Source organism: Staurois parvus, unplaced genomic scaffold (genome assembly GCF_062004578.1).
Source record: "Staurois parvus isolate SC_StPar_1 unplaced genomic scaffold, SC_StPar_1.0 ptg000405l, whole genome shotgun sequence".
NCBI lineage: Eukaryota > Metazoa > Chordata > Amphibia > Anura > Ranidae > Staurois > Staurois parvus.
Genome location: NW_028318201.1, coordinates 477,853 through 505,000, shown reverse-complemented (window position 1 = coordinate 505,000; position 27,148 = coordinate 477,853). Strand labels below are relative to the sequence as shown.

The 27,148-nt window shown below is 43.8% G+C and overlaps 2 protein-coding genes across 2 annotated transcripts in view; both read right to left on the bottom strand.

The window, feature by feature from the left end:
* Positions 1-22,464, bottom strand: part of LOC149455080 (mitochondrial import inner membrane translocase subunit TIM44-like) — a 151,469-nt gene extending 129,005 nt beyond the window's left edge. Inside the window, exon 1 of the mRNA XM_089686669.1 lies at positions 22,388-22,464. Coding sequence (XP_089542795.1) covers positions 22,388-22,462 — 75 coding nt within the window. The 5' untranslated portion in view covers positions 22,463-22,464. The remainder of the gene's footprint in view (positions 1-22,387) is intronic.
* Positions 13,421-14,770, bottom strand: LOC149455081 (uncharacterized). The gene is made up of 2 exons (XM_089686668.1): positions 14,523-14,770; positions 13,421-14,339 (listed from the first exon to the last, which is right to left on the bottom strand). Exons 1-2 carry the CDS (start codon positions 14,768-14,770, stop codon positions 13,619-13,621), a joined length of 969 nt encoding a protein of 322 aa, XP_089542794.1. The 3' UTR covers positions 13,421-13,618.
* Positions 22,465-27,148: the final 4,684 nt, after the last annotated feature.

Below are 27,148 nucleotides of genomic sequence, written 5' to 3'. Positions count from 1 at the left end.
CGCTGACAAACTTGGAACATATCTCTTTGCCCAAGTCAGAATGGAATTCACCTCTTCCTGAGCCCCTCGACTCCTGGTACTGCCCTTGTGGTTCATGTATGATAATGCTGTGGCATTGTCGGACTGAATTCTTACAGACCAACCCTGAAGCCTGGATGTCCAATACCTCAGAGCCAGCCCCACTGCCTGAAGTTCAAGGATATTGATGGGCAGAACCCTTTCCCATGGAAGCCCCGTTCCCTGCACTGTGGCCTCCTCCAGCCCCAAACCGGAAAGGCTGGCATCAGTGGTTACCAATTTCCACACCGCTGGCCGAAAGGATCTCCCTCTCTCCAAATCATGAGTCATAAACCACCAATTCAGGCTTTGCAGTACCTCTAGAGATATACAAGGATCCAGGGCTGGCACCTTCTTGTTCCAAACAGTCAGAATGTTCCTTTTACAGAGGTCTGGAGTGGAATTGGGCATAGGGAGTAACCTCAAAACCAGAACACCATTTTCCCCAGTAACCTCATACAGAGACGAATTGAAGGATGTTGCTTGGCTTTTAAAGTGCAAACCCTCTTTCCTGAGGGCACGTTTTCCTGGAGACTGAAATACCTTTGCCTGAACCGTGTCTATGACCAAACCCAAATACTCAAGGCTCTGTAATGGCTCCAGGGCTGACTTCTTGAAGTGGAGCACCCAGCCCAGCTGTTTTAGGATCTGCATTGCAAGGACCACATCCTGCTTCAGACCTGGCACTAACCAGCCTTTGAGCAATAAATCATCTAGATAACCTATGACTGATAACACTACCCCCACCCCCCGAGTTCTGAGTAGCCCCAACACCAAAGCAAGAGTTTTTCGGAAAACTCTGGGAGCCGTGGCCAGCCCAAACGGTAGCGCTATGAACTGGAAATGCTGAGCCCCCTACTGCAAACACCAGAAATCTTTGGCGAGGAATGAATAGCAGCACATGTAGGTATGAGTCCTTGATGTCTATGGATGCTAAAAAAAAAGTCTCCTCCCTGTAAGGAGGCCACTACTGACCGAACCATCAGTAGTGGTATACCCAGGCAGTCTTCCCTCCAAGTAGTAACCAGGGCTTGACCCTTATTAGATTCCGAGTTCAGATGAGATCAGGCACGTATAGGGTAATGCGGTCGTAGTCCATTGCTGCTCCACTACCAGGAATAGCTGCAATGCCAGACAAACACAGTGGCCTAGATACCCCTGACAACACTGGTTTATCATGAAATGCGAATACCACCAGATTATTCCCCCCCGAGTCCACTGGACCTGAGGGCAGTGTGTAATTGCCTCTATGCTGGCTCTTATGGGATCCCAAGTAAAAGAAGGCAGCAACTATATTGGCAGCTGACTATGCAGTCCCACAGGGATATATATCCATAGCCATCTTGATCTGCAGTTCTATGTGATAGCACATGTAAGCAAGCATGCAACTATGCAGGTACATAGGCATGAAATTATGCAAAATTACACCAGTACCCAGTTCACACAAGTATGCATGCAAGTATGCAATTTATGCAGTTCATGCAAGTGTAAGTATGCAGTCTATGTTAGTATGCATGTAGAGTCCCTACCACAGCATGTCTGGTCAGCCCCCACCCTGTCTGTCTTTAGGCGATCTTTGAAAACTCACCTCCACCTAAGAACTGTACTTGAATCACCTCCACCGGATCATCCCCCGTAGCTATCATCTTTTGTATCACCTCCCCCTTCCTTTAGATTGTAAGCTTCACGAGCAGGGCCCTCACATTCCTTCTGTACTGTAATGTACTGGAATTTTACTGTCTCCCTTATATTGTAAAGCACTGCGCAAACTGTTTACGCTATATAAGTCCTGTATAATAATAATAATAATGTACAGGTGCAGCTTAAGCATCAGGTACACATGTACGGATGCAGTTCAAGCATCAGGTACACGTGACCTAAGCATCAGGTACGCATGTAGCCTAAGCATCAAGTATGCATGCACGAATGCATGCACAAATGCAGTTTATTAAATATACAGTTCACAAAACTATGCAGATATACATGTAATACAATGCTGCAACTGTCCCATCTTCTAGAAATGTATGGATTCAAAGAACTGCATCAAAATTAAATGCACTTAGTTCAATGCTAGGCAAACATATGTATCAAAACACAGCCTGAATGCAGTCTCCATGCTGCTTCAGTGCAGCTAAAATGTAGGCTCCTGCAGATCAAGTTCAAGCTACTCTGGAGACAACTCCTTTAAGTGTAATGATACCCCTGTATAATCATGTCCTGTCTGGCCATGCAACTTCCCCAAAGGAAATACTCACACACCATCATCCAGCGATAGACTGCTCCGGTTCTCTGCTATGTCTCATGAGCCTTACAAACCTCCAGCTACATGGGAACACAAGCTACTTTCCGCCTCCACTGCACCATGTAGGCTACAGAGAGCAGCACCATGGACTAGTGGCTGAAGGAGAAAACTGCAGTCCAATACTCCTTTAGAGATACACACAGTATGGCCTGGCCAGACCAACAGCACACTGCCCCCAATAGCCACCAGAATAACCAGTCACATTTTTCAAAGAAATATTGCAAATGTAAAAAAACTTATCATGCCCGTCACAGGACCCTGAATCATAACAGGAGTCCAACCTTCACCCATCATGGTGGGCTTTGTCATGCAGACCTTCAAGGACTCGGTCCCCATAATGTCAGCCACTGCCTCGGACCTGTACAGCACCCTGCCAGAAAGCACTTTGGTCAGTATTATACTGCACAGGGTTCCATTATGCAGGGTCCAGCGCTGTAAGGCTGCATTACAAGCAAAACCCCCAGGGTGATTCTTATTCAACGGAGCTCGGGTATCATCCATATTGGCTAAAAGCTTTCCAAATGGATCCGATTAAATTCCTTGATTTTCTAATGGAACCATTCTGGACCTCCAGGTATGCTCCTAGAACACATGCAACACTTTCAGTGACCACCCACCGTACAGACATTGGCCAAAAAAAAACAAAACTGACTTCCTGTGTAGGAGGGGTTATATAGGGGAGGACTTCCTCTCTGATTACTCACCCAGTGTCCATTCACCTATACACCCTGTTCCAAATTATGCAAATTCTAAGTTTTTTTTGTTTTGTTTTTTTTTGGAAAGTAGACAAAGGGGGGGGGGGTGTTTACTACTGCCCTGGCTCATTAGGACCTCAAGAAAATGTGATAGGTGGTTAAAAGTAAAAGTTGGGTAAAATTCAAAATATGCATCATAGTTTTTAGACGCTATAAAACTTTCACAGAAATCAAAAAATATACACTTAATGGGAATTTTTTTTTTTTTACCAAAGACATGTGGCAGAATACATTTTGGCCTAAATTTATGTCTGAGTTTATTGGATATTTTTTATAAAACAAAAGTCTTTTTTCATTTAGATCACACAAAAAAACAGTGGTAAAAGCAGTGGTGGTAAAATACCACCAAAAGAAAGCTCTATTTGTGTGAAAAAACAATATACATTTCGTTTGCGTACAATTACCAGCTGAAATAGTGCAGAGCTGAATAGCAAAAAAAAGCCTGGTAATGAAGGGGGGAGTAAAGCTTCCAGAGGGCAAGTGGTTAACAATGCATTTCTAACACAGCATGGGCATCCTAAGGCCTCATGCACACTGGGCCTTTTTGAAGCTACTGCTATGGGCCTCAGCCATTTTATTTTTCTTTTTACTGCCTCTAAACTCCCCTCCCTGTTAGCTTAGGTTTCCATGCACACAGGCATTTTGTGGCAGGAGAGCTTCGTGGCAGTTTTGGAGCCGAGAGCTTTTAGCTTAAAATTATTTATTCTGGCCAATTAAATTCGTTTAAGGAAAAAAGTGAGCGCTATATTGTAGAGCAGCTGGGACACCAAAAAGGCACCAAAACAACCTCTCAAGAACAAAGAATAAATAAAGGTGCAGCCCTTTATATAGATCATGCAATAAAATAGTCCAATATTGGAAATTGAAGTGTGTCAAGTAACCAATCACTCATTAGTGAAAAATCGTGCATGAAGTGCACACAAAAGTCCACATAAAACGGTCCAATGTGAAGTCTAATGGTGAGATATCAAATACAGGACCGATTCCTTCCCAAATCTTTTGTGATAATCAATAAATTGCGCACTCACTAGATGCGCAATAATATTGCGCATTTGAGAAAAATAATCTCAGAAGGTCCTGTGACTGGATTACTAAAATTTCAAGCAGTATCACGCTATGTGGCCTACTCCTTTTTTGGACTCTTGATGAGTCCGACCATCCGCAGAGTTCTTTTGGAAGTAGATTTTCGAACTTGATACTTCTCACCCCACTGGACTTAATATTGAATTTGACATAAATTGCTTTACAGACAATAGTTAATTTATTATTCAAACATTGGCTCCATTCTGTCTTTGATTGGGCCCAATGTGCTTGACACCACCTTGTCATTTGCAAACTCTATTTTTACTTTTATTAAATTTTAATGTAATTTCTATTTTTACTCTAGTATTATTAATCTTAATATACATTAACTTATTCTAATATACATATATTGGTTTTAGCTATTCTATGTGATGTTGATATATTAATCCCTTTCTCCCATACTTCACGTACTTATGTTTAATATTATCTTATCGTTTGTTGACTTCAATACCTTTGTGGTTTTTAATGAAGTCCATATGTAGTTAATTTTGATTTTATATAGTTATATTTGATTTTTAGTGACCCGGTGTTTTTAATTGTTTATTTTAAACACAATTTTCACAATTTTAATTATAATTGATAAATAATTAAATTTTGCTGCTAACTGTACAATGATCACCCTAGTCTTTTGAGGAGTTAGAAAACTACATCCCCCAGAAGAAGCTACGAGCCCCTGTAGCGTAACGCGTAGGGGAGGGGCAGTGATGTCACCACGCATCCGCATTATATATATATATATATATATATATATATATATATATATATATATATATATATATATGAAAAGCGCATTTCATTTTAATTACATGTGAATGTATTACTAGCGCACATTAAAGTCTTTTACTCCGAATAAGACACTATGTACCTCTTTTTAATTTTCCTTATGATCCATTGGAGGAGAACTGGATTAAGGAGAGTGCTGGGGAAGGAGAGACCTCGTTTACCACAGCGATTCACAGTGCAGCTTCTATTGTTAACCATTGCAGCTATACAGCACATGCAAAGGCGAGTATACTGCATTCATTCTTCTGTTGAACTTATAAGGAATTTGAGATCATCTCAGTGCATATGGGACTATTCATCCTTAATTTAAAGTTATAATTTGGTTCTTTTATTTGCAATCATTTTTATTTTTTTGTGTTATACAATTGGCACAAGGTGCATGAATGTTTATTCACGGTGATAATTAAGAGAGATTAATACACATTGGTTTAAATATTAATTATTTTAATTTTAAAACAAATAGAGCGCGGCACCCAATCTTTTTATTGCTATCTGAGGGTGAGCTAAAAACGCCTGCGACATATTGTTTATATACACACACAGATATTTGCATCCTTCAGTGGCTCACAAGTAAATTTCACACAAGAATTGCATTTTGAAAGGTAGACCCTGCATTGCATTTACTTAGAGGCATGGTCAGTCTTTTGAAAATCAAATTTTTTTGCAGCAAGTTTTTAGAAAATGAAGAAAAAAAATATAAATTTTTTACCCATAGCTGTAAAAGAGAAGTGATTTAAATCATTCATACTCAATTACTGTCCCCCTGCCAGCTTTAAAACTGGGAGCTAAGAGATCAAAGACAGCTGATCATTCAGTTGACTGTCACAAGCTCTCTGTTCTGACCCTCAAACACTCACTGGAGCGCTGGGCTGTAGAAGAGGGGATGGGAGTGGCTGGCTCAGGTTCAGTCAGGATAGCTCCAGAGCCTGGACTGAATGTGAAACATCAGCAGACATTAGCCTGCGGTTGGCTGAAACTGGGGTACAGGAGTGCCTGTCATTTTTCACACGCATTTATAGAAAAATGCATATAGAAAATTTTAATTATCTACCCACAAGTCCCCTTGGGGCCTATTTTTGCCCACCATCATAAGCTCCACTCTTGGGTGCGCTTCACACCAGCCATTGCAGGCTGGTTACTTCACTAGCTATATTTTACCATAGCTAGGCCTTTCTTACTGTCAGAGCCTGGGTTCGAACCTGGGCCTTCTGCGGTGAGAGGCAAGAAGGTTTAATATGTTTCCACCAAAGCAACCTCCTGCCAGAAGGGTTGAATTTTGGGGCATTGCCAGAACATGTAGTACATGGACTACACTGAGTGCAGCAAACACCCAATACCATCACGTGAGGACCTTGTAGGTTGTTTCCTGAAACTTGATCTTTTCTCATTGTTGGGCGGTAAATTGGGTGCCCATATCAGATTCCCACTTGAAAAGGAAGTGCAGCATAAAAGGTCAGGCCTAAGCAAGGAGGCATAAATGGCAGAGAGGGAGTGGGAGTAGCGTGTCGGTTCACGTTTATGGCACAAGGTTTCAAACTCCATTGGAAGTTACGATATGCCTTTGGAAACTAAAAAAAAAAAAAATTTAGAGCTGTAGCCCTGCCTAGAAATCAAGATGAGGATCAAGAATGCGAGTGATGTCAGAGGGGAGGAGGGTGCCTTCACATGTCTAGAAATGTGCCTGTATACACAGGCAGAGACGCATCAAAGTTGCTTATACTGAATACCAGGGATGAATTTGGAATTAAGAACTGGAAAAAGAGGGGAAGATAGTGGGTGACACTTGAGAGCAGTGGAAGGCTTCTCTGGCAACCAGTATCATACTGATTGCAGTGGTTGTAAAGTCTACACAATAAACTCCCATGATAGGAGCATTAAAAAAAAAAAAAAAAAAAAAAAAAAAAAAAAAAAAAAAAAAAAAAAAAAAAAAAAAAAAAAAAGGTACCTAGAAAATAAAGAGAAACACAGGAAAATACACATGCAATTCATATTTCTCTGTATCTTAATACATATATGTCATATTGTTCAAATGAATGACTCACATATATTGCCAGAATCAAGGAGAGATTGTTAAAAAGTCGACCTGAGGACCCCCTCGGACCCCACAGTTCGGCATTCAAGCCCCAAGGAGTCAAGGAATGGGCTGCATTAGGGTTAGTGCTGGGAGGTGGGAATTTAAGTAATTGCTTTTTTAAAAGAATGTATGTTAGTGTTATAGTAGCCTAATCCACCTGCTTCAAAAATTAAGTCTAAAATCAATTTGATTGATCAAATCCACAGGTTCGTTCTCATCCAGGAGGGATGATATATCACTGATGGCTTTGAAGCCCACGGTAGTATATGATGGCCAATCAAAAGAAATGGAATCTCCTAGATTGTAAGCTCCAAGGAGCAGGGCCCTCCTATCCCTCTTGTATTGAACTGTATTGGTCTCCCGTTATATTGTAAAGCGCTGAGCAAGCTGTTGGCGCTATATAAATCCTGTATAACAATAGATTTTTTGGGTGTAGACATTCAAACAAAATTTTTTGAACAAACAATTTAAGATCTTTGATCACTTCAAACGTATTCAAATTTTGTTGGGGACAGAAGCCAAGGCCTCGAGCAAGTAAATTCTTCTCCTTTAATGCAAGTTCATGAGAAGACAAACTGACTACACTGAACTCGTTCTCTTTCTTTCTGTATTTGCACTACATATGGTCCCTTCCTCCATTTGTTAAAAAACATCCCAATAAGTGTATATTGATTGCTTTGTGTGAAAGGTATAGCATCTACAAACTATGGTATAGATACTGCAATTTACGCCACGGTTTTGCTATACAGCGCTGCACTAGTTTTAACTGACAATTGCGCTGTCATGCAACACGGTACATAAATGAAATGTATGTCCTTTTTTTTCACACAAATAGATCTTTCTTTGGTGGTATTTTTTCACCTGTGCGCTTTATTTTTTGGCGCTATAAAACGAAAAAAAGTTTTGAAAAAAAAATTAAAAAAAATATATATATTTTCTCATTTCTGTCATAAAAAATATCCAAAAAAACCTAAATTTCGTCATAAATTTAGGCCAAAATGTATTTTGCTACATGTTTACAGTTACAAAAACATCCCAATAAGTGTATATTGATTGCTTTGTGTGAAAGTTATAGCATCTACAAACTATAGTATAGATAATAGAATTTACACAGCTTTTACTTTCTGACTGCTCACTACATTCCTTGAGATGCTAAAATACCAGGATAGTACAAACATCCCCAAATGACCCCTTTTCGGAAAATAGACACCCTAAGCCATCTGCTGAGAGGCATATTGAGCCCATGGAAGATTTATTTTTTTCCACAAGTTTCTGGAAAATTACAAAGACGGGTTTTTTTTTTGTTTTTTGTTTTTTACACAAAGTTATTTAAATGATTTATTTCTCACACAAGCCAAGGGTACATGTGGAATTACACCCCAAAATACATTCTGCTACTTCTACAGAGTATGGGGATAGCACATGTGTGAGACTTTTTGGGAGCCTAGCCACATACAGAAGCCTGAAATCCAATGACCACTTTGAAAGCCTGAAGGTGCGTAACTTCCTCATTACCGATCACAGTTTCGGAGGCCATGAAATGCCAGAATAGCACCAAACCCCCCCAAATGACCCCTTTTTGGAAAGTAGACACCCCAAGAAATTTAAAAAGAAGGCATGGTGAGTATGCAGTTTTAATTTTTTCTCACAAGGTTTTGAAATACAAAAAAAGAAAAAATACATTTTCCAAAAACTTGTGGCAACAAACGAGATCTTCAAAATACTCTCCATGCTCCTTATCAAATTCCTTGGGGTGCCTACTTTCCAAAAAGTGGACATTTGGGGAGGTTTGGTGCTATCCTGGCATTTCAGGGCCAAAACTGTGATAGGTAGTCAGGAAGTGTAATGAGGAAATAAAGCCCTTTAAAAGCCTGAAGGTGTTTATTGGATTTTGGGGTCCTGTACTTGGCTAGACTGCCAAAACGTCTCTCACATGTGGTACCCCCATATTCGGGAGACATAGCAGAATGTATTTTGGGGCGTAATTCCACATACAACCATGGCATGTGTGAGCAATAAATCATTTAATTGACAATTTTGTGTTAAAAAAAAATTTTTTTCGTTTGTCATTTTCCAAAAACGTGTGGTAAAAAAATTAATTCAACATGCCTCTCAGCAAATAGTTTGGGGAGTCTACTTTCCAAAAAGGGGTCGTTTTGGGGGGTGGGGGCATTAGTTTATGCCACACATCGCTCCACTCTAACCACCTGAAGACCAAGCCTTTTCGGACACTTTTTCACATGAAAAAAAAATAAATCAGTATTTTTTGCTAGGAAATTAATTTAAACCACAAACATATATTTTTTTAAAGCAAACACCCTAGTGAATAAAATGGTGGGTGCTGCAATTTTTTATGTCACATAGTACTCGCGCAGCGATTTTTCAAACGTTTTTTTTTTTTTTAAATACACTTGTTTTAATTATAATGCACAAAAACACAATATATTGGCCAATTATTAGGTAGATTATAAAAGATGATGATCATTTTGACCCCACGGGGTGAGATCTTGCGTGGAGTCCCAGATCGAGGGAGATTATCAGTGGTCTTGTATGTCTTCCATTTTCTAATTATTGCTCCCACAGTTGATTTGTTCACACCAAGCTGCTTGCCTATTGCAAATTCAGTCTTCCCAGCCTGGTGCAGGTCTACAATTTTGTTTCTGGTGTCCTTCGACGGCTCTTTGGTCTTCACCATAGTAGAGTTTGGAGTATGACTGTTTGAGGTTGTGGACAGGTGTCTTTTATACTGATAACAAGTTCAAACAGGTGCCATTGATACAGGTAATGAGTGCAGGACAGAGGAGCCTCTTAAAGAAGAAGGTACAGGTCTGCGAGAGCCAGAAATCTTGCTTGTTTGTAGGTGACCAAATACTTATTTTCCACCATAATTTGCAAATAAATTCTTTCCAAATCAGTCAATGTGATTGTCTGGATTTTTTTTCTCATTTTGTCTCATAGTTGAGGTCTACCTATGATGCCAATTACCGGCCTCTCTCATCTTTTTAAGTGGGAGAACTTGCACAATTGGTGGCTGACTAAATACTTTTTTGCCCCACTGTAAAACACATAATACTCTCATATCTATGCCTGGCCATAGCAGCAGAGAACACAGGCATATGATGAATCGGGTCTGTGGACCAATACAACTGCAATTCATTTTTTTTTTTTTTTGGAATGCCCATGTTGAGGGTTAGGCCCAAAAAAAAAAAAAAATCTAAATTCGAAAACCATAATGAGTTTCCATGCGAATGGTCTGGCAAGGTTTGAATTTGGGTTGGCGGCGATACATGGATGTGCATATAAAATGCTTTGATCCACAATCAATACATACAGATCTTCTGTGAAAAACAGCTCCAAAAAAAATCAAGGGGAGGAGTTAAATTTGCCATTTACACCTGAATTCCGGGTTGGGCAGTGAATGGGGGAAGTGCGGGTGCTGCAGAATTTGTGGGTTGCCAAGCGGGATTTGCAAGCACATCCGGAAGGATACTTGGCGCTCTACAGGCCTGTGTGCGAATTATTGGTGGTTGCGGGACAATACTTATGCTCGCCACCACACCAGCTTGTACTGCAGTGCTGCTATTATTATTATTATACAGCGCCAACAGTTTGCTCAGCACTTTACAATATAATGGGAGACAATACAGCAACAATACTGTTCAATATAAGCGGGTTAGGAGGGACTGATCCTGGGAGCTTACAATCGAAGAGGTATGTGAAAGACCAGGATGTACTAGACCGCTGGTGCTCGCCAATTTAACAAAAGGCACTAGTACTGGCACTCTGCTGCATATGAGAGTCATCAAAATTCACCGGCAAGTGCTAACAGAGATCAGGCCTGATTCTGCCAACACTATGGTTTTGTGTGCAATGTATCAAGTGACAGTGACCTACTGACACTGCACTTGCTGGGGGAGAAGAGGGGTGGGTAAGCATAGGGGCTAAACGCAGGTGCTGGCAGGTGCCGGGGCTGATCCTACTAACTCTGCGGTTTTTGGGACACTATACTAATGTGAACGCTGGTATAGTGCTGATCTGATCAAAGATATTGATCTGTTCAGACACTATACTAGCAATGGAGGTTTATTGTGTATGAGCGTGTTCCTGGAAATCAAGGAGTTAAATGCGATAACTGGTGTACTGAAGGGCAATCTGACGTTATCTGGGAGGGGCGTGAAAACCACGGGAGCGCAAATCACGTGTATATATGTGATTTTGCGCACCTCTGCCACCCTGTAGCAGTATTTCTGCTATAGGGCGGTCAGGAAGTGGTTACATAAGCGGTTTGTGTTACTTTAACTGACTATTGCGCAGTCATGCAGCAAAATGAAATTTACATATTTTTCCCCATGAATTGGGCTTTCTTTTGGTGGTATTTGATCGCCTGTGCGTTATTTTTTGCGCTATAAAAAGAAAAAAAAAAAAAAAAAAAAAAAAGGGCCGACAATTTTGAGAAAAAAAAAAATTCTATTTTGGACTTTGCTATAAAACATGTCCAGTAAAAAAAAAAAAAAAAAAAGTAAAAAAAATCAAAATTTAGTCATAAATTTCGGCCAACGTGTATGCTGCGACATGTCTTTGCTGGAAAAAAAAAAAATTCCCAATATGTGTAAATTAATTGGTTTGCATGAAAGTTATAGCATTTACAAATGGTGGTACAGATACTGGATTTTTTTATACTAATAATAGTGGCGATCACCAACTTATGGCAGGACTGAGGCAGACATTTTGACACTGGGGGGGAAAGTGACTTGGGGGTCACTGAAATCCCCAGTGACACCAATACAGTGATCAGTGAAAAAAAAAACAAAAAAAAAAAAAAAAAACACTTACACTGTACTAATGGCACTGGAGAGGAAGGGGTTAACATTTGGAGCCAATCAAAGGGTTAGCTGTGTGAGGGGAGTGTTTCACTAGGGGGCGGGGGTGTGTACCTCTCTGTTACACCCTGTTCCGGAAGGCTGTGATCACCAATCCCAGAACAGTGTGCTGAAGCCGACAGGGAGGAAGAGCTCCATTGAAAACAATGCAGCCTTCCTCCCAGTCTGTGTGTGCCGGCAATCGCCGAGCTCCGGTGGGTAATCACCAGCCGAAACCCGGTGATTGACTCCCTACCCTGGAATGCAGGATCCCATTTATATATGTGATCCTGCGCACAGGGGCCACCTTGTAGCAGTATATGTACTTCGGCCGGTCCCCTAGTGGTTAAAGTGAATGTGACTGTCGGTGAGTAAAGATCAGGGTCAGAGGAGAAGCCGCTGCGGGAAAGAGATGACAGCTGCTCTTTAAAAAGTATGTATTTAAATTGAGTCTTTTCACTAGTGATTTAAATCAAATCCACCTTAGCACAGATTATCATTACCAGGGGAACTGTGTAATAATACATACAGCAGTACCTGACACAAGCAGAAACATCTGCCCCCAAGGAGAAAGAAGGGTAGGGGGCATTGAGGTTTAACCACTTCAATACCGTGCACTTTTACCCCTATCCTGCCCATGCCAATTTTCAGGTTTCAGTGCTCACACTTTGAATGACAATTGTGCGGACATGCAACACTGTACCCAAACTAAATTTTTATAATTTTGTTCACACAACTAGAGCTTTCTTTTGGTGGTAGTTAATCAACACTGGGGTTTTTATTTTTTTGCTAAAATTAACAAAAAAAAAAAACACAACCACGTTTCTCTTTGTTTCTGTCATAAAAGTTTGCAAATAAATAATTGTTCTTCATAAATTTAGGCCAAGATGTATTTTGCTACATTTCTTTGATGAAAATAACTAGTGGTGCACCGAAATGAAAATTCTGGTGCCAAAACGAAAATTCAAAATGTACTTGGCCGAAAACCGAAATGAGCAGTTTTTAAAGTAGAATATGTATTTTTGGGGGAAAAAAAAAATACACTGATTAAAACAAAAAAATTATATATACCCCATTTTTTTGTAAAATATAAAAAAAGGAGTAAATAGATACCCAACATGTCAAGCTTTAAAATTGCGCACGCTCGTGGAATGGCGTGAAACTGCGGTACTTATCTGTGGTACTAAATCTTCATGGGTGATGCTTTAAAAATTTCTACAGATTAGCAGTGTAAAGTTACAGAGGAGGTCTAGTGCGATAATTATTGCTCTGACTTTTTTTTTATTTGCACTGTCCCTTTAAAAAAAAAAAAATGGAATCACTTTTATTCTCATCACAAAAACTAGAGTTAGACTTAGCGGTAACTCCTTTTCTACGAGTCTTCCAGGACAGCCATCTGAGACCTTGGGCTCCTCCCTCCGGATCAGGAAACACACCATCCCCCATGCCTTTAAAAGGCGGGCCTCCGGGCCTCACATCCAGTTATTAAAAGAGAACTAGCGGAAGCCACTGAAAGACACAAATATAGGTAAAAACTATTTTCATGCAGTCAACCTTAACTCTCTCGGTTGTACATTAGAAGGGTGGGAATTACCGGCTGTCCTGGAAGACTCGTAGAAAAGGAGTTACCGGTAAGTCTAACTCTGGTTTTCTCCCTACGTCTTCCAGGACAGCCATCTGAGACGATAAACGAGAACTTACCCCCTTAGGGTGGGTCCACCGCCTGGAGGACCTTGCGTCCGAACGCCTGTTCCTTATCTGACAGGATATCCAAGCGATAATGCTTCACGAAGGTGGAAAACCTCGACCAAGTGGCTGCCTTACAGATTTCCTCCGGCGAAGCCCCGGCTCTCTCCGCCCAGGACGCTGCCAAGGATCTAGTTGAGTGGGCCTTAACAAAAGGAGGCGGAATCCCCAAAACCTTGTAAGATTCCCCAATAGCCAGCCTAATCCACCTGCCTATCGTGGCTTTAGATGCTGCTAACCCCTTTCTCTGCCCTGAAAACAAAACAAAAAGGGAATCCGATTTCCTAAATTCCCTGGACCTGTCTAAATAAATTACAAGACTCCTCTTTACATCCAGCAAACCTAGGCTGTCTTCCTCTTTACCTTCAGAGGAAGAACAAAAGGTCGGCAGAACAATATCCTGCGACCTGTGAAAAGAAGAGGATACTTTAGGAAGGAATCCCGGATCAGTCCTAAGCACCACCCTGTCCTTAAGAATGGTCAAGTAAGGCTCCCTAATTGAGAGCGCCTGAAGCTCACTCACCCTACGGGCCGATGTGATTGCTACCAAAAAAACTATCTTTAAGGTCAAAAACTTGCAAGCTGACTCCTCTAAAGGCTCAAAAGGTTCTCGAACCAAAGCCCTTAGGACCAGAGACAGATCCCAACTCGGACAACCTCCCACCTTAGCAGGCCTAGCCCTGGAGAGGGATCTAAAAAAAATCAACTACAAAAAGGGATTTTGTTGCAAAGAGCACTGCACAAAAATACTCAAAGCAGAAGCCTGTACTTTCAAGGTGCTGATCGAGAGTCCTCTATCTGCCCCCTCCTGAAAAAAGTCCAAAACCATCGGAATGTCCAGGGGCCCTGGTCGGTCCGAACACCACGAGGCAAATCTTTTCCAGACCTTGGAATAAATGGCTCTGGTTACCGGCTTGCGACAGCCCACCAAAGTCTTTATTACATGATCAGAGAACCCCCTGGCTCTGAGGATCTGTTCCTCAAGAACCAGGCCGTCAATCGTAACGTCTTGATTCGCGGATGCAAAAGCGGACCCTGCGCAATCAGATCTGCCCTTTCCGGCAAGGGATACGGGCAAGCTGACGCCAGCCTGTTCAGTAGGGAAAACCATGGCCTTCTCGGCCAAAAAGGAGCGATCAAGAGTAGATCAGACCTTTCCTCTAAAAATTTTTGCAGGACCGCTGGAATCAGCCTGATTGGAGGGAACGCATAGGCCAGCCTGAAATCCCAGGTGGTCGACAGAGCGTCTATCCCCAAGCTCTGCTCTTGCGAATTTAGGGTAAAGAACTGGTCGACCTTCCTGTTCTCCCGTGACGCAAAGAGATCCACTTCCGGTTTCCCCCACCTGGACACCAACTCCTGAAACACCTCCTGGTTGAGTGACCAATCGTCGTGGGAGAGTGGCCGTCGGCTCAGGAAATCCGCAAGCGAATTCTGAGAACCCTTTAAGTGTACTGCCGAAATTGAACTCAGATTCTGTTCTGCCTAGGTCAGAATATCGCCCGCGATCCTCTGCAGCGAAGGACTCCTTGTCCCCCCGTTTGTTCACATAAGCTACCGTTGCCATGTTGTCTGAACGAACCTGTACATGAAGGCCCCTCAAGCCTGCCTGAAAAACCTCCAAGGCTTTCCCGACCGCCAACAGCTCCCGCTGATTTGAGGGCTTTAAGGAGTCCTCCTGGGACCACCTCCCCTGGGCCGTTCTCCCTTGTAGATGAGCCCCCCAACCAAAACTGCTGGCGTCTGTGGTTACAATGAGTGGATCCAATGGCCTCCAATCCAGACCCCTGGTCAAGTTTCTCTCCGTTCGCCACCACCACAGAGATCTCTTGACTCTGGACGGAAGCCGGACCTGCCGCTCCAGCTCTGAGACATTTCCGTCCCATTCCTTTAACAAGAAGGCCTGGAGCGGTCTCTGGTGAAATCTTGCCCATGGAACCGCCGGAAAGCAGGATGTCATAAGACCCACTGCCCCTGCGACCTCCCTCACCGAAACCGTCAGGTTGCACTGCAACCCTAACAACACTCGATTCATCTTCTCGAACTTTTCCCGTGGCAGAAAAATCTTTTCCTCTACAGAAGAGATCTCGTACTCTAGGTAAACCACCCTCTGTGCGGGTACCAGAGACGACTTTTCCCTGTTGATAAGCCAGCCCAGACCTTGCAGGAGATTCTGGACTACTGCTAGGTGCTCGAGCAACTGTTGCCGAGACCCGGCCACCAGAAGCAAGTCGTCCAGGTAAGGAACCACCAAGATTGATCTCAGCCTCAGGGGAACCAAAGCTTCTGCTAAAACCTTTGTAAAGATCCTGGGAGCTGACGCTAGACCGAAGGGCAAGGCCCGAAACTGCCAATGGAAGGTCTGCGACCCCATCCTTATGGCCAACCTCAGGAACTTCTGACTTGCCTGGTGGATGGGAATGTGAAAATAGGCATCCCTCAAGTCCACTGTGGCCATGAAGCACCCGCGGAACAGTATATTCTTTACCGAATATATCGACTTCATCCTGAAGCGTTTGTATGTTAGGGCCTGATTTAGGGAGCGTAGATTCAGGATTAACCTGAATTTTCCTGAAGGCTTTCCCACCACAAAGACGTGAGAGTAACACCCTGAACCCCGCTCGTTCTGAGGCACCTGCACCAGAACTCTCTGGTCCACCAATTCCCCTATAAGACCGCATAACGCCTGAGACTTCCTGCGGTCCCTGGGAAGATCTGTAACTAAGAACCTGTTTGGAGGGCAGTCCCCGAACTCTATCCTGTAGCCTCCCTGAATCAGGCTCCAAATGAAGGGGCTCGGGGATATAGAAGCCCACTGAGGGAGAAAGGACCCCAACCTTCCCCCTACCGGGCCATCCAAGTCATTGGGGCTTGGAGGATCCCTGAGGAGGATTGAATAATATCCCTCCCGGCCTCTGTTTTTATGCCCTGTCCAATGCTTCTTTGGCTGAACTTCTCTATTCGGAAGTACTTGGGTTCTAGGCCGAAAGGGTTTCCTAGGAAAGACCTTTTTTCTGCTCTCTGGGAAGGCCCTCTTCCTATCTGCCGTACGCTCAAGAGCCTCCTCCAGGCCTGGGCCAAAAAGGTTATCCCCCGAAAATGGTAATGCGCATAAACGCAACTTGGACGCTGAATCCCCCGCCCAGGTCTTTAACCACAAAGCTCGCCTAGCGGAGTTAACCAGGGCTGAGGACCTGGCCGCAAGCTTGACCGATTCTGCCGAGGCGTCCGCCAAAAACCCCGCCGCTTTCAGAAGCAACGGTAGTGATTTTAGGATCTGCTGCCTCGAGGTTCCTGCCGCTAGGTGATTCTGTAGATGGGCTAACCAGCACTCCAAATTTCTGGCCACACAAGTCGCCGACAGGGCTGGCTTCAAACTGACTGAAGAGGATTCCCAGGCTCTTCGCAACAAAACTTCCCCCCTCTTGTCCATAGGGTCCTTCAAGGCCCCCATGTCCTCAAAGGCCAGAGCCGTCCTTTTCGAAATCCTGGACAAAGGGGCGTCTAATTTTGGAACCTTATTCCAGGGTTGCGAGGGGTCCTCGTCAAAGGGGAATCTCCTCTTTAGGGCACCGGAAAAGAAGGGCCTCCTCTCCGGGCTTTCCCACTCCTGTCTGATAGTTTCAACCAAGGAACTATGGACCGGAAAAACTCTGGCTTTTTTAGCATGAAGCCCCTGATACATGAGATCATGCTTCGACAAGGTCACTTCTTCCTCCTCTATCTCCACAGTTTCATAAATTGCTTTCAAAAGCTCGTCCACCTCTTCTAGGGCCAACCTATACTTAGAGCCCGAAGAGGTGGGGGCTTCCTCCTCCTCGGACCCTGAACCTAACTGGGAGGACGTCCGAGATCGAGGAATGTCTTCCTCCTCTTCCGGAACTACCTGCCGGGAGGGCATGATCCCCAATGCAGACTGCGAACCAATCTCCAAAGGAGACTGAACCCTATCCAGAAGGGACCTAAACGCCTGAAAAGTTGCCGACATATCCTCTTTAATAGAGGACAAAACTTTATGGCATGTTGTAAAAGATTCGTCTCTAACAAGACTATCAATGCAGTTGCGGCATAAAGGCTTCTCATATCCTGTGCCTAACTTGGCCGCACACACTGCACATCTCCTCTTTGGGGCCTGTACGGGGGTCCTGTCCTGTGTTTTAGTCTAAAGAAGAAATGACAAAAAACAAACAGAACTAGGCACTTGAGAGGAACAATATCCCAGGACCCCCACTGCATCCAGTACTGTGGAAAAATTGCAGTGTACCCTAACACCCACAACCTTGGGGACTTAAGGGACCTCCAAAAACACCCCCCCCCCCCAGGAATATAGCATAAAGGGGAGCCTCCCCAAGCTTACCTGGGAGGAGCCGGTACCGGGACCTGGGTCCGCCTGAGAAGGTCCTGCTTCCATCATCCCCCTGGCGTGGAGACAGCGCCGCCGCTCCGCACGCCCACCGGCTTTTAATTCCCCTGGTGGTGCCTGCGCCTCTGGAGATCGGAGCCGGCGTCTCCGGCGCTGACGTCACCGGCGGACTTCCGGCCTGTGGAGCGCATCCGCCCTGCTACTTCCGGTTGCTGGAACGCAAGGCCGCGCCCAACAGGAAGTCCCGCCTCTCCCCTGCACATTCAACTGAATGCCGGGTCAGAGGAGAGGCCACGATCGGGGCAAGCCCCAGTGACATGCGGCAGCGCCAGTTACCCACCTGGGCCTGAAGGACACCACCAGATGCCAGCCCCACCACGTGGAAGGCACCGGGGACGGAGGTACAGACCGCACCACACCCTTCCAGGCCAGCCTTCCTGAGGGTGCGAGGATCACCCTGGCTCCTACGGCGTGCATCCTTCCGGCTCAGGGAACACAAAAAACTGGATGTGAGGCCCGGAGGCCCGCCTTTTAAAGGCATGGGGGATGGTGTGTTTCCTGATCCGGAGGGAGGAGCCCAAGGTCTCAGATGGCTGTCCTGGAAGACGTAGGGAGAAAAATGCATGAATCCCTTCCTTGATAGAAATAATTAGTGACAGGTCCTCCTTATGGAGAGATTTGGGGTTAATAAGACCCCACATCTCTCCTCTGCAATGTAAAGCACTGGATCAAAAAAAAAAAAGCCCGGAAACGGAAGGGCCATCACTCCGGTTCTCCAAGTGCATATAAATGAGTGGTTAGCTTTCCTTCACTAGTCTCTATGTTTTTTTTTTTCAGGTAAGGCTGAGAACTGCTGAGCAGCAGCTGATGCTTTTTTTCCCCCATATCGGCCAAAGGCCGAAAGGGGTGTTTTCTGCCGAAACATTTCGGCCACCGAAATTTTGGTGCATCCCTAAAAATAACCAAAATCAGTATTTATTTAATCTGTTGGAAAGTTATAAAGTTAAACTAAGGGATATATCTGAAAATTGATCAATCATGAAGTACTGACAGCCAATCTAATTTCTTGAAGCCAGTTTTATTTTTTATTAAAAAATTTTTCTCTTTAAGATTTTTTTTTTCCATAGTACACTATGACCAAAGTAACATTGTACTACTTTGGAGAAGTGATCAGTATTTTTGTTTTATACAATTTGATTGCTTATATCAAAGAATTTCTTTGCTATAAGCAAGAATTTAACTGAATGAAATTGTTTCATTCAGGTTTTATTAGCTGTGATTGGCCACGGCTAATCACATGACACAGATGGGCTGTGATTGGTGCATGTGATCACTGTGACCATTTACAGCTAGACACACTTGTATACAATGGATGGCATGAAAGAAAGCCATCCATGGTTTACAACTGTCATGTGACCTGCTGTGATTGGTCACATGGTACTGGCAATGGGGCTGGTTCACAAATCTGTCATCGGCCATGTCCGAGGTACACAATCCATGACAGATCTCGCCACAGCACGGCCCTGCGGGCACGCGCAAGGCACAATCCAGGAAGGACGTCATATGATGCCCTCCCGGAGGGACAAGGGGCTCCCCCAGCTGTCATTTTACTATAGGCTGGGCGGGAAGTGGTTAAAGATAATAGTAGGCTACCGAGGGGCTTACCATTCCCGCTGCAGGACCCCATTTCTGTCAAGGGGTCCAGTCTTCACCCATCATGGCCTTGCCTCAAAAAGCCTTAATTTCACAATTGGTGTTCACTGCTCTGGACCTGTATAGTACCTTACCAGAAACCACCCTGCGCAAGGTTTCATAAACACAGAATACAATGCGTAACTGGTCCACTGGTAACATGACAGGCCATCCCCATTTCACATCCTTTACTTCCGGTAAATGGTCCAGATACCATTCTGAGCGATTATAGCTGCAGGAATGAATCCAGATACCAACCTGTCTCCTGAATTTTGAAAGCATTGTTACAGAATCTGGCCATGTTGTTCAGAGAATCGCACAGGAGTGACAATCCCCTTAAAAACTGGCAAAAAAAAAAAAATGAAGACCTTCCTGTTTAGGGAGGGTTATTTAGGAGGACACTTCCTGTCTTTGTTTCTAATAATTTTCAAAAAAAGACAGTATGGTACAGGTATGAGCAAAAAATCGTCAAATAGCAATACCATAAGACAGCAAGGAAGGACCTTCCCGCTTCTTCCTCATCACGCTGCAGCAAAGTACCATGGGGATGGTAAGCCACAGTCAGCTGCTCCTTACGGATCAATCATCCTGCAGAAAGGTCCCATCCGTGCATGTATCGGTGATATGAGGGGTCCTAATACCACAGAATATTTAACAGTTGTACATTATATACATTGCAGGTAAAAGCTTTAGAACAATATAAACAGTAACCATAGAACCGTATGAGGTTCTCAGTACCCAACAACACCTGTGTTAGGCTAGGGAACCCTTCAAGATTGTACCAATATATGAAGAAGAGGTTAGTATGAAAATCAAGTAATAGGAGATAAAAGAGGAGTGGAGTAGAGGAGAAGAAAAAAAAAAAAGGAAGAAGAAAGAAGAAGGGGGGGGGCGCTAGTGAAAAATGAAATTGATCATCACGTTCCTGTTCTCCTACACCCAGGTCACCCCACCCACTGGGGAGAATGGAGGTATCTAATCTATAGCATGTCATTTTGCCAGTGGCCAGACTTTGCTAGTAAGGAATAGTAAGGCTGCTCTGTGTCCCGTCATGTGAGATAAAGAAAATTACAACTACTGCTATTTTATTCTCCAGGGCCTCAGATTTTTTTTAAAAATCTGTAATGTTTCAGGAGTTTCTAAGTAAGCTTCAGAGCAAAAATTAAAAAAAAAAAAAAAAAAAAAAAAAAAAAAAAATGCAGCGACAGCATTAATGGCAGCAAACATGTAAGAAAATATATATACTGACAAATTGTTGTTGTGAATCCACTCTTTTCTAGTCGGGCCCTGGCTTAACCAGGCTAAACAACACACCCTGTTGACCTTCCTAAGCCATCTGTCCTAAGTTCAAAGGCCAGGAAGTACAACATAATTAGCGAATTGCTATGGAAGGGATGTCTCACACAAGCTAGCCAGGTCCACCTTTGTCAGGTTTTATTCCATATACAAGGGTCCATTAACATGAGCACAGAGACTCCCTGCAGGAGACTTTATGTACTCACAGCAGTGTGAAGCTACATTAAGAAAGTCTATGTCAAGCTGTGTTGCTGGGGGGGGGGGTTGGAGAAAACCAAGTCATCTATGGGCTGCCTTAATCAATGGAGATACAGCAGCTGTATTAACTCACCAACACATCTGAGTTTGACAGTTGGGCCATGATGAATGAGTCTACATTGTGTGCCATTCACGTGTCCTGGCATGCCTGTCAAACTCCAAGCTGCACGGGAATCTGTATAGCCGTTGTATCTCTAGTGACTAACATAAGCTGGGAAAGTGCTTCTTGCATAGGGAAAAAAAAGAAAAAAAAAACCTATAGATCTCTATGCCCATTGTGAGCTTTGAAAATCACAGTCTCCACAAATCACAGATTTGTTGCGTTGCAGATGAATACTTAAACAGAATATGTAAATACAACAATGTGCACAATCTGGGTACAGTCTACTGCAAAATTAAATTGAAAATCTGGAGGAGGATATGAGCAAAATAATTTCCCATATTTAGTTATTCACATTCCTACTTCCCCTGGAAACAGTTATAAGGCATATCCATCTGTGGTCGTCTATTCTACCACGTACTTTAATTCTGACACATCCTCCTTACTCCATTCACTCAGCAGGCAGCAAGGTTCTGAGAAAAACCACCTATACGGACTGCCGAGTATACACAGACTAGACTTATTCGCTCTCAGGCAATGCCGTCCATTCCCAGAAACAACAATAAGCAAAGCAGTCTACAACTCTAAAAATTAAAGTACGGATTATAGCAATCATTAATTATCGTGCGTCCAGAACACAAGCTCCCTACTCTCCATTGACTTAAGTAATACACATGTGCGCCAAAGTCTTGAGCATGCGGTCACAAATAGTTGCTAGCTAAACTTTTACAAAGTCACCAATACCTAAACAAAACCTTTGTATATTCCTACTGAAAATAGGTATATTACACTGAATCTTACTTAACGGAGACACATTTGTCTCAATGCTAATAAATTGTATGACACAATACAGCGAACATAAGGTTTACAGATTTGCTTTAGTTAACCGCGACTCCACCTAACTAGGTAACTGCTTCTCCAGGGCATAACCTTTAGATAATTTACAAATCTTGTAATCGGAAATGCCAAGCAATAACCTAAATCAACAGCGAAACTATCACGTACAAAATCTAACTCACCCGGTAGCACTGACATAAAGCAGCCGCCATCTTTGTAGAGGAACATACTTTGACCTTCGCGCACACCAAAAGCATTTGACGCCGGCCTCTTTTAATGACGTCGCAACGAGGGTGGAAGATATTGGACGAGTGTGTGGGATTTTTTGTTTCGTAGTCTGGAAAAAACTATAAAAGTCGTTCTTTATTTTGTCACGCAATTTCTTCTAGAAATGTTTGGCGTTTTGAGGAATTTTTGAACATTTCACTTATTAAATATCATTAAAATTGCATAACTGTATTTGGGAATATGATAAAATACTGTTTTAGCAACACATGCGTGACTGGTTGTTTTCTCAAAGCACACTGCTGAAAGGGAGATGTTCCTCATATGTGGAAGTGCAAGCATTTGAAGCTCACCAAAGTGGGGACCATGCAATCTTAAGCATTTAGAAAAAAAGGAAATTGCTATATAATGTGCTGGGTGATGGCTACTTTCAGAGCTCTTTCACACCATGGTACAGAGCATCAGCTTTTCTGTACGGGCACAACAAAATCAGTTGTTTTCTATATACCCATTCACACAACACCAGTATCAAGTCCAGATTTTTCCTGTGCAGGAATCTGCAACATGTAGAACACTCATTGAAACACGCATGTAAACTGATGTCTCTGCAAGAGAAATCTGCATGTCAGTTTGCATCAGTTTTTCTGCATATTTGTGAACAAGACCTCAGACGTAATGTGTACCAAAAAGTGATTGGTGTTCAACAACCCACAAACAACATTTGGAAATGTGTAGAGCAAAGTGGAGATCAAGGCATCTGGTCTAACACCCTGGGTGCGACTTGGCATGCGATTTGCATGCCATGCAACTTGCAAATCGTATGCAAAGTCTCACCCTATTGTCCACAATTACACTGGTCAAATCGGTGTGGTTTAAACTTGGTCGGAGCTGCACCGATTTCTAAAGTAGTACATGCACTGCTTTTCGTGTGATTTGCATAGACATCTGTGTCAATGTCTTGCAAATTGCACCTGAAATCAGCACGTCCCGCGACTTTGAAATCAGGCGACTTCACTGTAAGTCACCCGATTTCAAAGTCAGGCTTGATGTGACCGGGTTGTTAGCTAGGGTTGACTAGTCACACATTTATTATTATTATTATACAGTGGCAACAGTTTGCTCCTTTTGGCTAAGATCAAGTGTAGTATCTGTTCTTATCAGTGTCCAGTGGGGGTGCTCCCGACCATTCTAGCTTTGCGGGGATGGTTGTTGTATAGTACCCTCACTGGTATGATGGGGGTCCGGAAGGCTAGTACCGGAGGGACAGAAACCGGGGAGCGCCACGAGTTAAGCTGGGGCCCCGGGAGTAATTCCTCTGAGAAGACTGGAAGGACCCAGTACCTCCTGATTTGGACGGATCTACCTTGGTCTGGCCTGGGGACGGGGACGCAAAAAGTCCGCAAACTCAGTGCCCCCTGAGTAGTCGCCTCAGGGGTGTCACTAGTAACACTTGGGTGTGGGACCCCACGGTGTGAAGATGACACATGGTCACTGTTTTTCACCTCTTTTTGCACAGCGCCCTAAGGACCAGGTCTTTTGGCTAAGTCCAGGGCAATTTTTGCTACGGGCCTCAGGGCCTGGTCTGTGCACATTTTGGCACGGTACCATTTTTTTATTTTATTTACTTTACTTTATTTATTTATTTATTATGCACTCCCATGTTTGTCACTTTTTTCTTTGCCTTATGTGTGTGTATTTCACGGATGGAGGGTGTGGGTCCTCGGGCCTACCCTGAAGTCTAGGGGGAGGATGTGTGGCCATACGGTTCCTTCCTCCCCTGATCCCTAGAGGACTCTTCTTCGGGAGAGTCCCCTTGCCTAGTACTGAATGTCCGGCTTCGGCTGGGCATAGGGAACGGTGGTCCACCAGGCCTTTTGGCCAGGAGGACCAAGTGGGAACCTTGTCCCCGTCAGGAGCTTCGTGCCCCGGGGGATCAGGGTAAGCGGTCCAAGCCCCTTTAGGGGTAGGACACAGCACACCCCTAAGTGCACTTTTTGTGTGGTGTTTTTGCACTTGCACTTTTTTGTGAAACACTTACGGGTTTTTCGTTATAGTTGCACGTTTGCGGACTTTAAAAAAAAAAAAAAAAACAGTTTGCTCAGCGCTTTACAATATAACGGGAGACAATACAGCAACAATACAGTTCAATACAAGAGGGAAAGGAGGGCCCTGCTCCTTGGAGCTTACAATCTATGAGGGAGGGGCTAGTGGTACAAAAGGTAGTAACTCTGGGAGATGGACTGGTTGGAAGAGTAGAAGATTCCATTATTAGCTGAGGGAAGGATAGGCTTCCCTGAAGAGATAGGTTTTAAGAGATAGCCTAAAAGTGAGCAGGGTAGGCAATAGTCTGATAAATTGGGGTAGAGAGTTCCAGAGGATGGGGGAAGCTCTGGAAAAGTACTGGAGACGAGCATGGGAGGAGCAGACAAGGGAGCTAGAGAGCAGGAGGTCTTCTGAGGAGCGGAGAGTACAGTTTGGGTGATATTTAGAGACAAGATCGTTGATGTAATTTGGGGCAGAGTTATAAATGCCTTTATACATTATTGTTAATGTTTTGAATTTTATTCGTTGGGCAATGGGAAGCCAGTGGAGGGATTGGCAGAGAGGGGTGGCAGATACAGAACGGTTAGTAAGGTGGATAAGTCTGGCAGCAGCATTCATGATAGACTGAAGAGGGGATAGCCTTGCGATTTGGTAGGCCAATGAGGAGGGAGTTACAATAGTCAAGGCGAGATATAACAAGGGAGTGAATAAATTGCTTAGTGGTTTCCAAGATTAGGAATGGGCGTATCTTGGAGATGTTGCGGAGGTGAAGTCTACAAGAATTGGACAGTGATTGGTTTTGGGGCTGAAAGTACAGATGGTAGTCTAGAATTACACCTAGTACCCTGGCATGAGGGGAGGGACTGATGATTGTGTTATTGATCTTGATGGAGAAGTCAGGGAAGGGGGCACGGGCTGGGGGGAATACTAAGCTCAGTTTTGGAAAGATTGAGTTTGAGGAAGTGGAGTGACATCCATGCCGATATAGTAGGTTAGTAATGCGAGAGAAGACTGAAGGGGTGAGGTGAGGGGTAGAAAGAGATTTGTGTGTCATCAGCATAGAGATGGTACTTAAAGCCATGGGAGTTTATCAAGTGACCAAGGGAGGAGGTGTAGATGGAGAAGAGAAGGGGTCCAAGGACAGAACCTTGAGGGACCCCTACAGAAAGAGGGAGTGAAGAGGAGGAGGCGGCATTATAGGTAACGCTGAAGGAGTGTTGCAACACGTAGGAGGAGAACCAGGAGAGAGCAGAGTCTCTGAGGCCAAGAAAGTGGAGTTTTTTGAGGAGGAGGGGATGGTCAACCGTATCAAAAGCCACAGAGAGGTCAAGTAGTAAGAGTATGGAGTAGTGGCCATTGGTTTTAGCAGTTAGTAGATCATTAGTGAGTTTTAGTAGGGTAGTTTCAGTTGAGTGTAGTGAGCAAAGGCCAGACTGTAAAGGGTCAATAAGGTTATTGTCGGTGAGGTGGGAGCTCAGGCGAATGTAGACTAAGCGTTCTAGAAGACTAGATGTAAATGGCAGCAGGGAGATGGGTCTTAAGTTGTACAGGTTGGTGGGGTCCAGGGAGGGCTTTTTACATATGAGAGTGATGTGCGCATGCTTTTGAGGGGAGGGGAAGGCACCAGTAGAGAGGGAAAGATTGAAGATGTGAGTGAGGGAGCATAGGATTGAAGAAGAGGGTGATCGTAGTAGTTGTGAGGGGACAGGATCCAGGGGGCAGGTAGTGAGACGGGCTTCTGAGAAAACTTTAGGGACCTCTTCGGTAGTAGCAAGGTCAAAAGAGGAAAGTGTTGAGGGAGGTTTAGTATAAGGTATGCTAAGTGGGATGGATTTCTGTGCAGTGGCGATGCCCCTACGAATTGCGTCAATCTTGTTTTTGAATTGATTTGCAATCTTGTGAGCAGTGAGTGAGGTACTGGGTGGACGTGGAGAAAGTAGAGAGTTAAAAGTAGAGAAGAGATAACGAGGACTGGATGACAATGTAATAATAAGAGTGACAAAGTAGGCTTGTTTGGCAGCATGAAGGGAGGAATTGTATGTTAAGAAAGCAGATTTATATGGGGTGAAAGCTTGTTGAGATTTGGTTTTACGCCACAATCACTCCAGCACATGACTATGTCATTTAAGATTTCTGGTGTCGTCAGTCTGCCAAGGTTGTAATGGACGGGGCCTGATGCTTTCTGTTGTTAGAGGAGCAAGTGAGTCTAATGTGGATGAAAGTGAAGTGTTGTAGACAGTAGTGGCCAGGTCAGGGTAGGACGGGGAGAGATTCTGTCATAGAGGCGGTCAGCTGCAGAGTGGAAAGGAGCAGGGTTCAAGTTGTGAAGGTTTCTGCAGTTATTTGTTTGCTGCTTGGAGGGATAGGTGTTTGAATACGAGGACACTGTGAAGGTGATGAGATTGTGATCAGAGAGAGGAAAGGGGGTGTTTGTGAGGTTGTAGGGAGTGCAAAGATGGGAGAAAACAAGGTCTAATGTATTCCCATCAGAGTGAGTATAGGACTGTATACATTGTGCTAATGCAAAAGATGAGGTTAGGTTGAAGAGTTGGGATGTAGCCGGGTTGTTGACATTAATAGGGATGTTAAAATCTCCCCGAGAATGATAGTGGGTAGTTCAGAGGAGAGAGAGTAGGGTAGCCAGGCAGAGAAATCATCAAGAAAGTGGGACACCA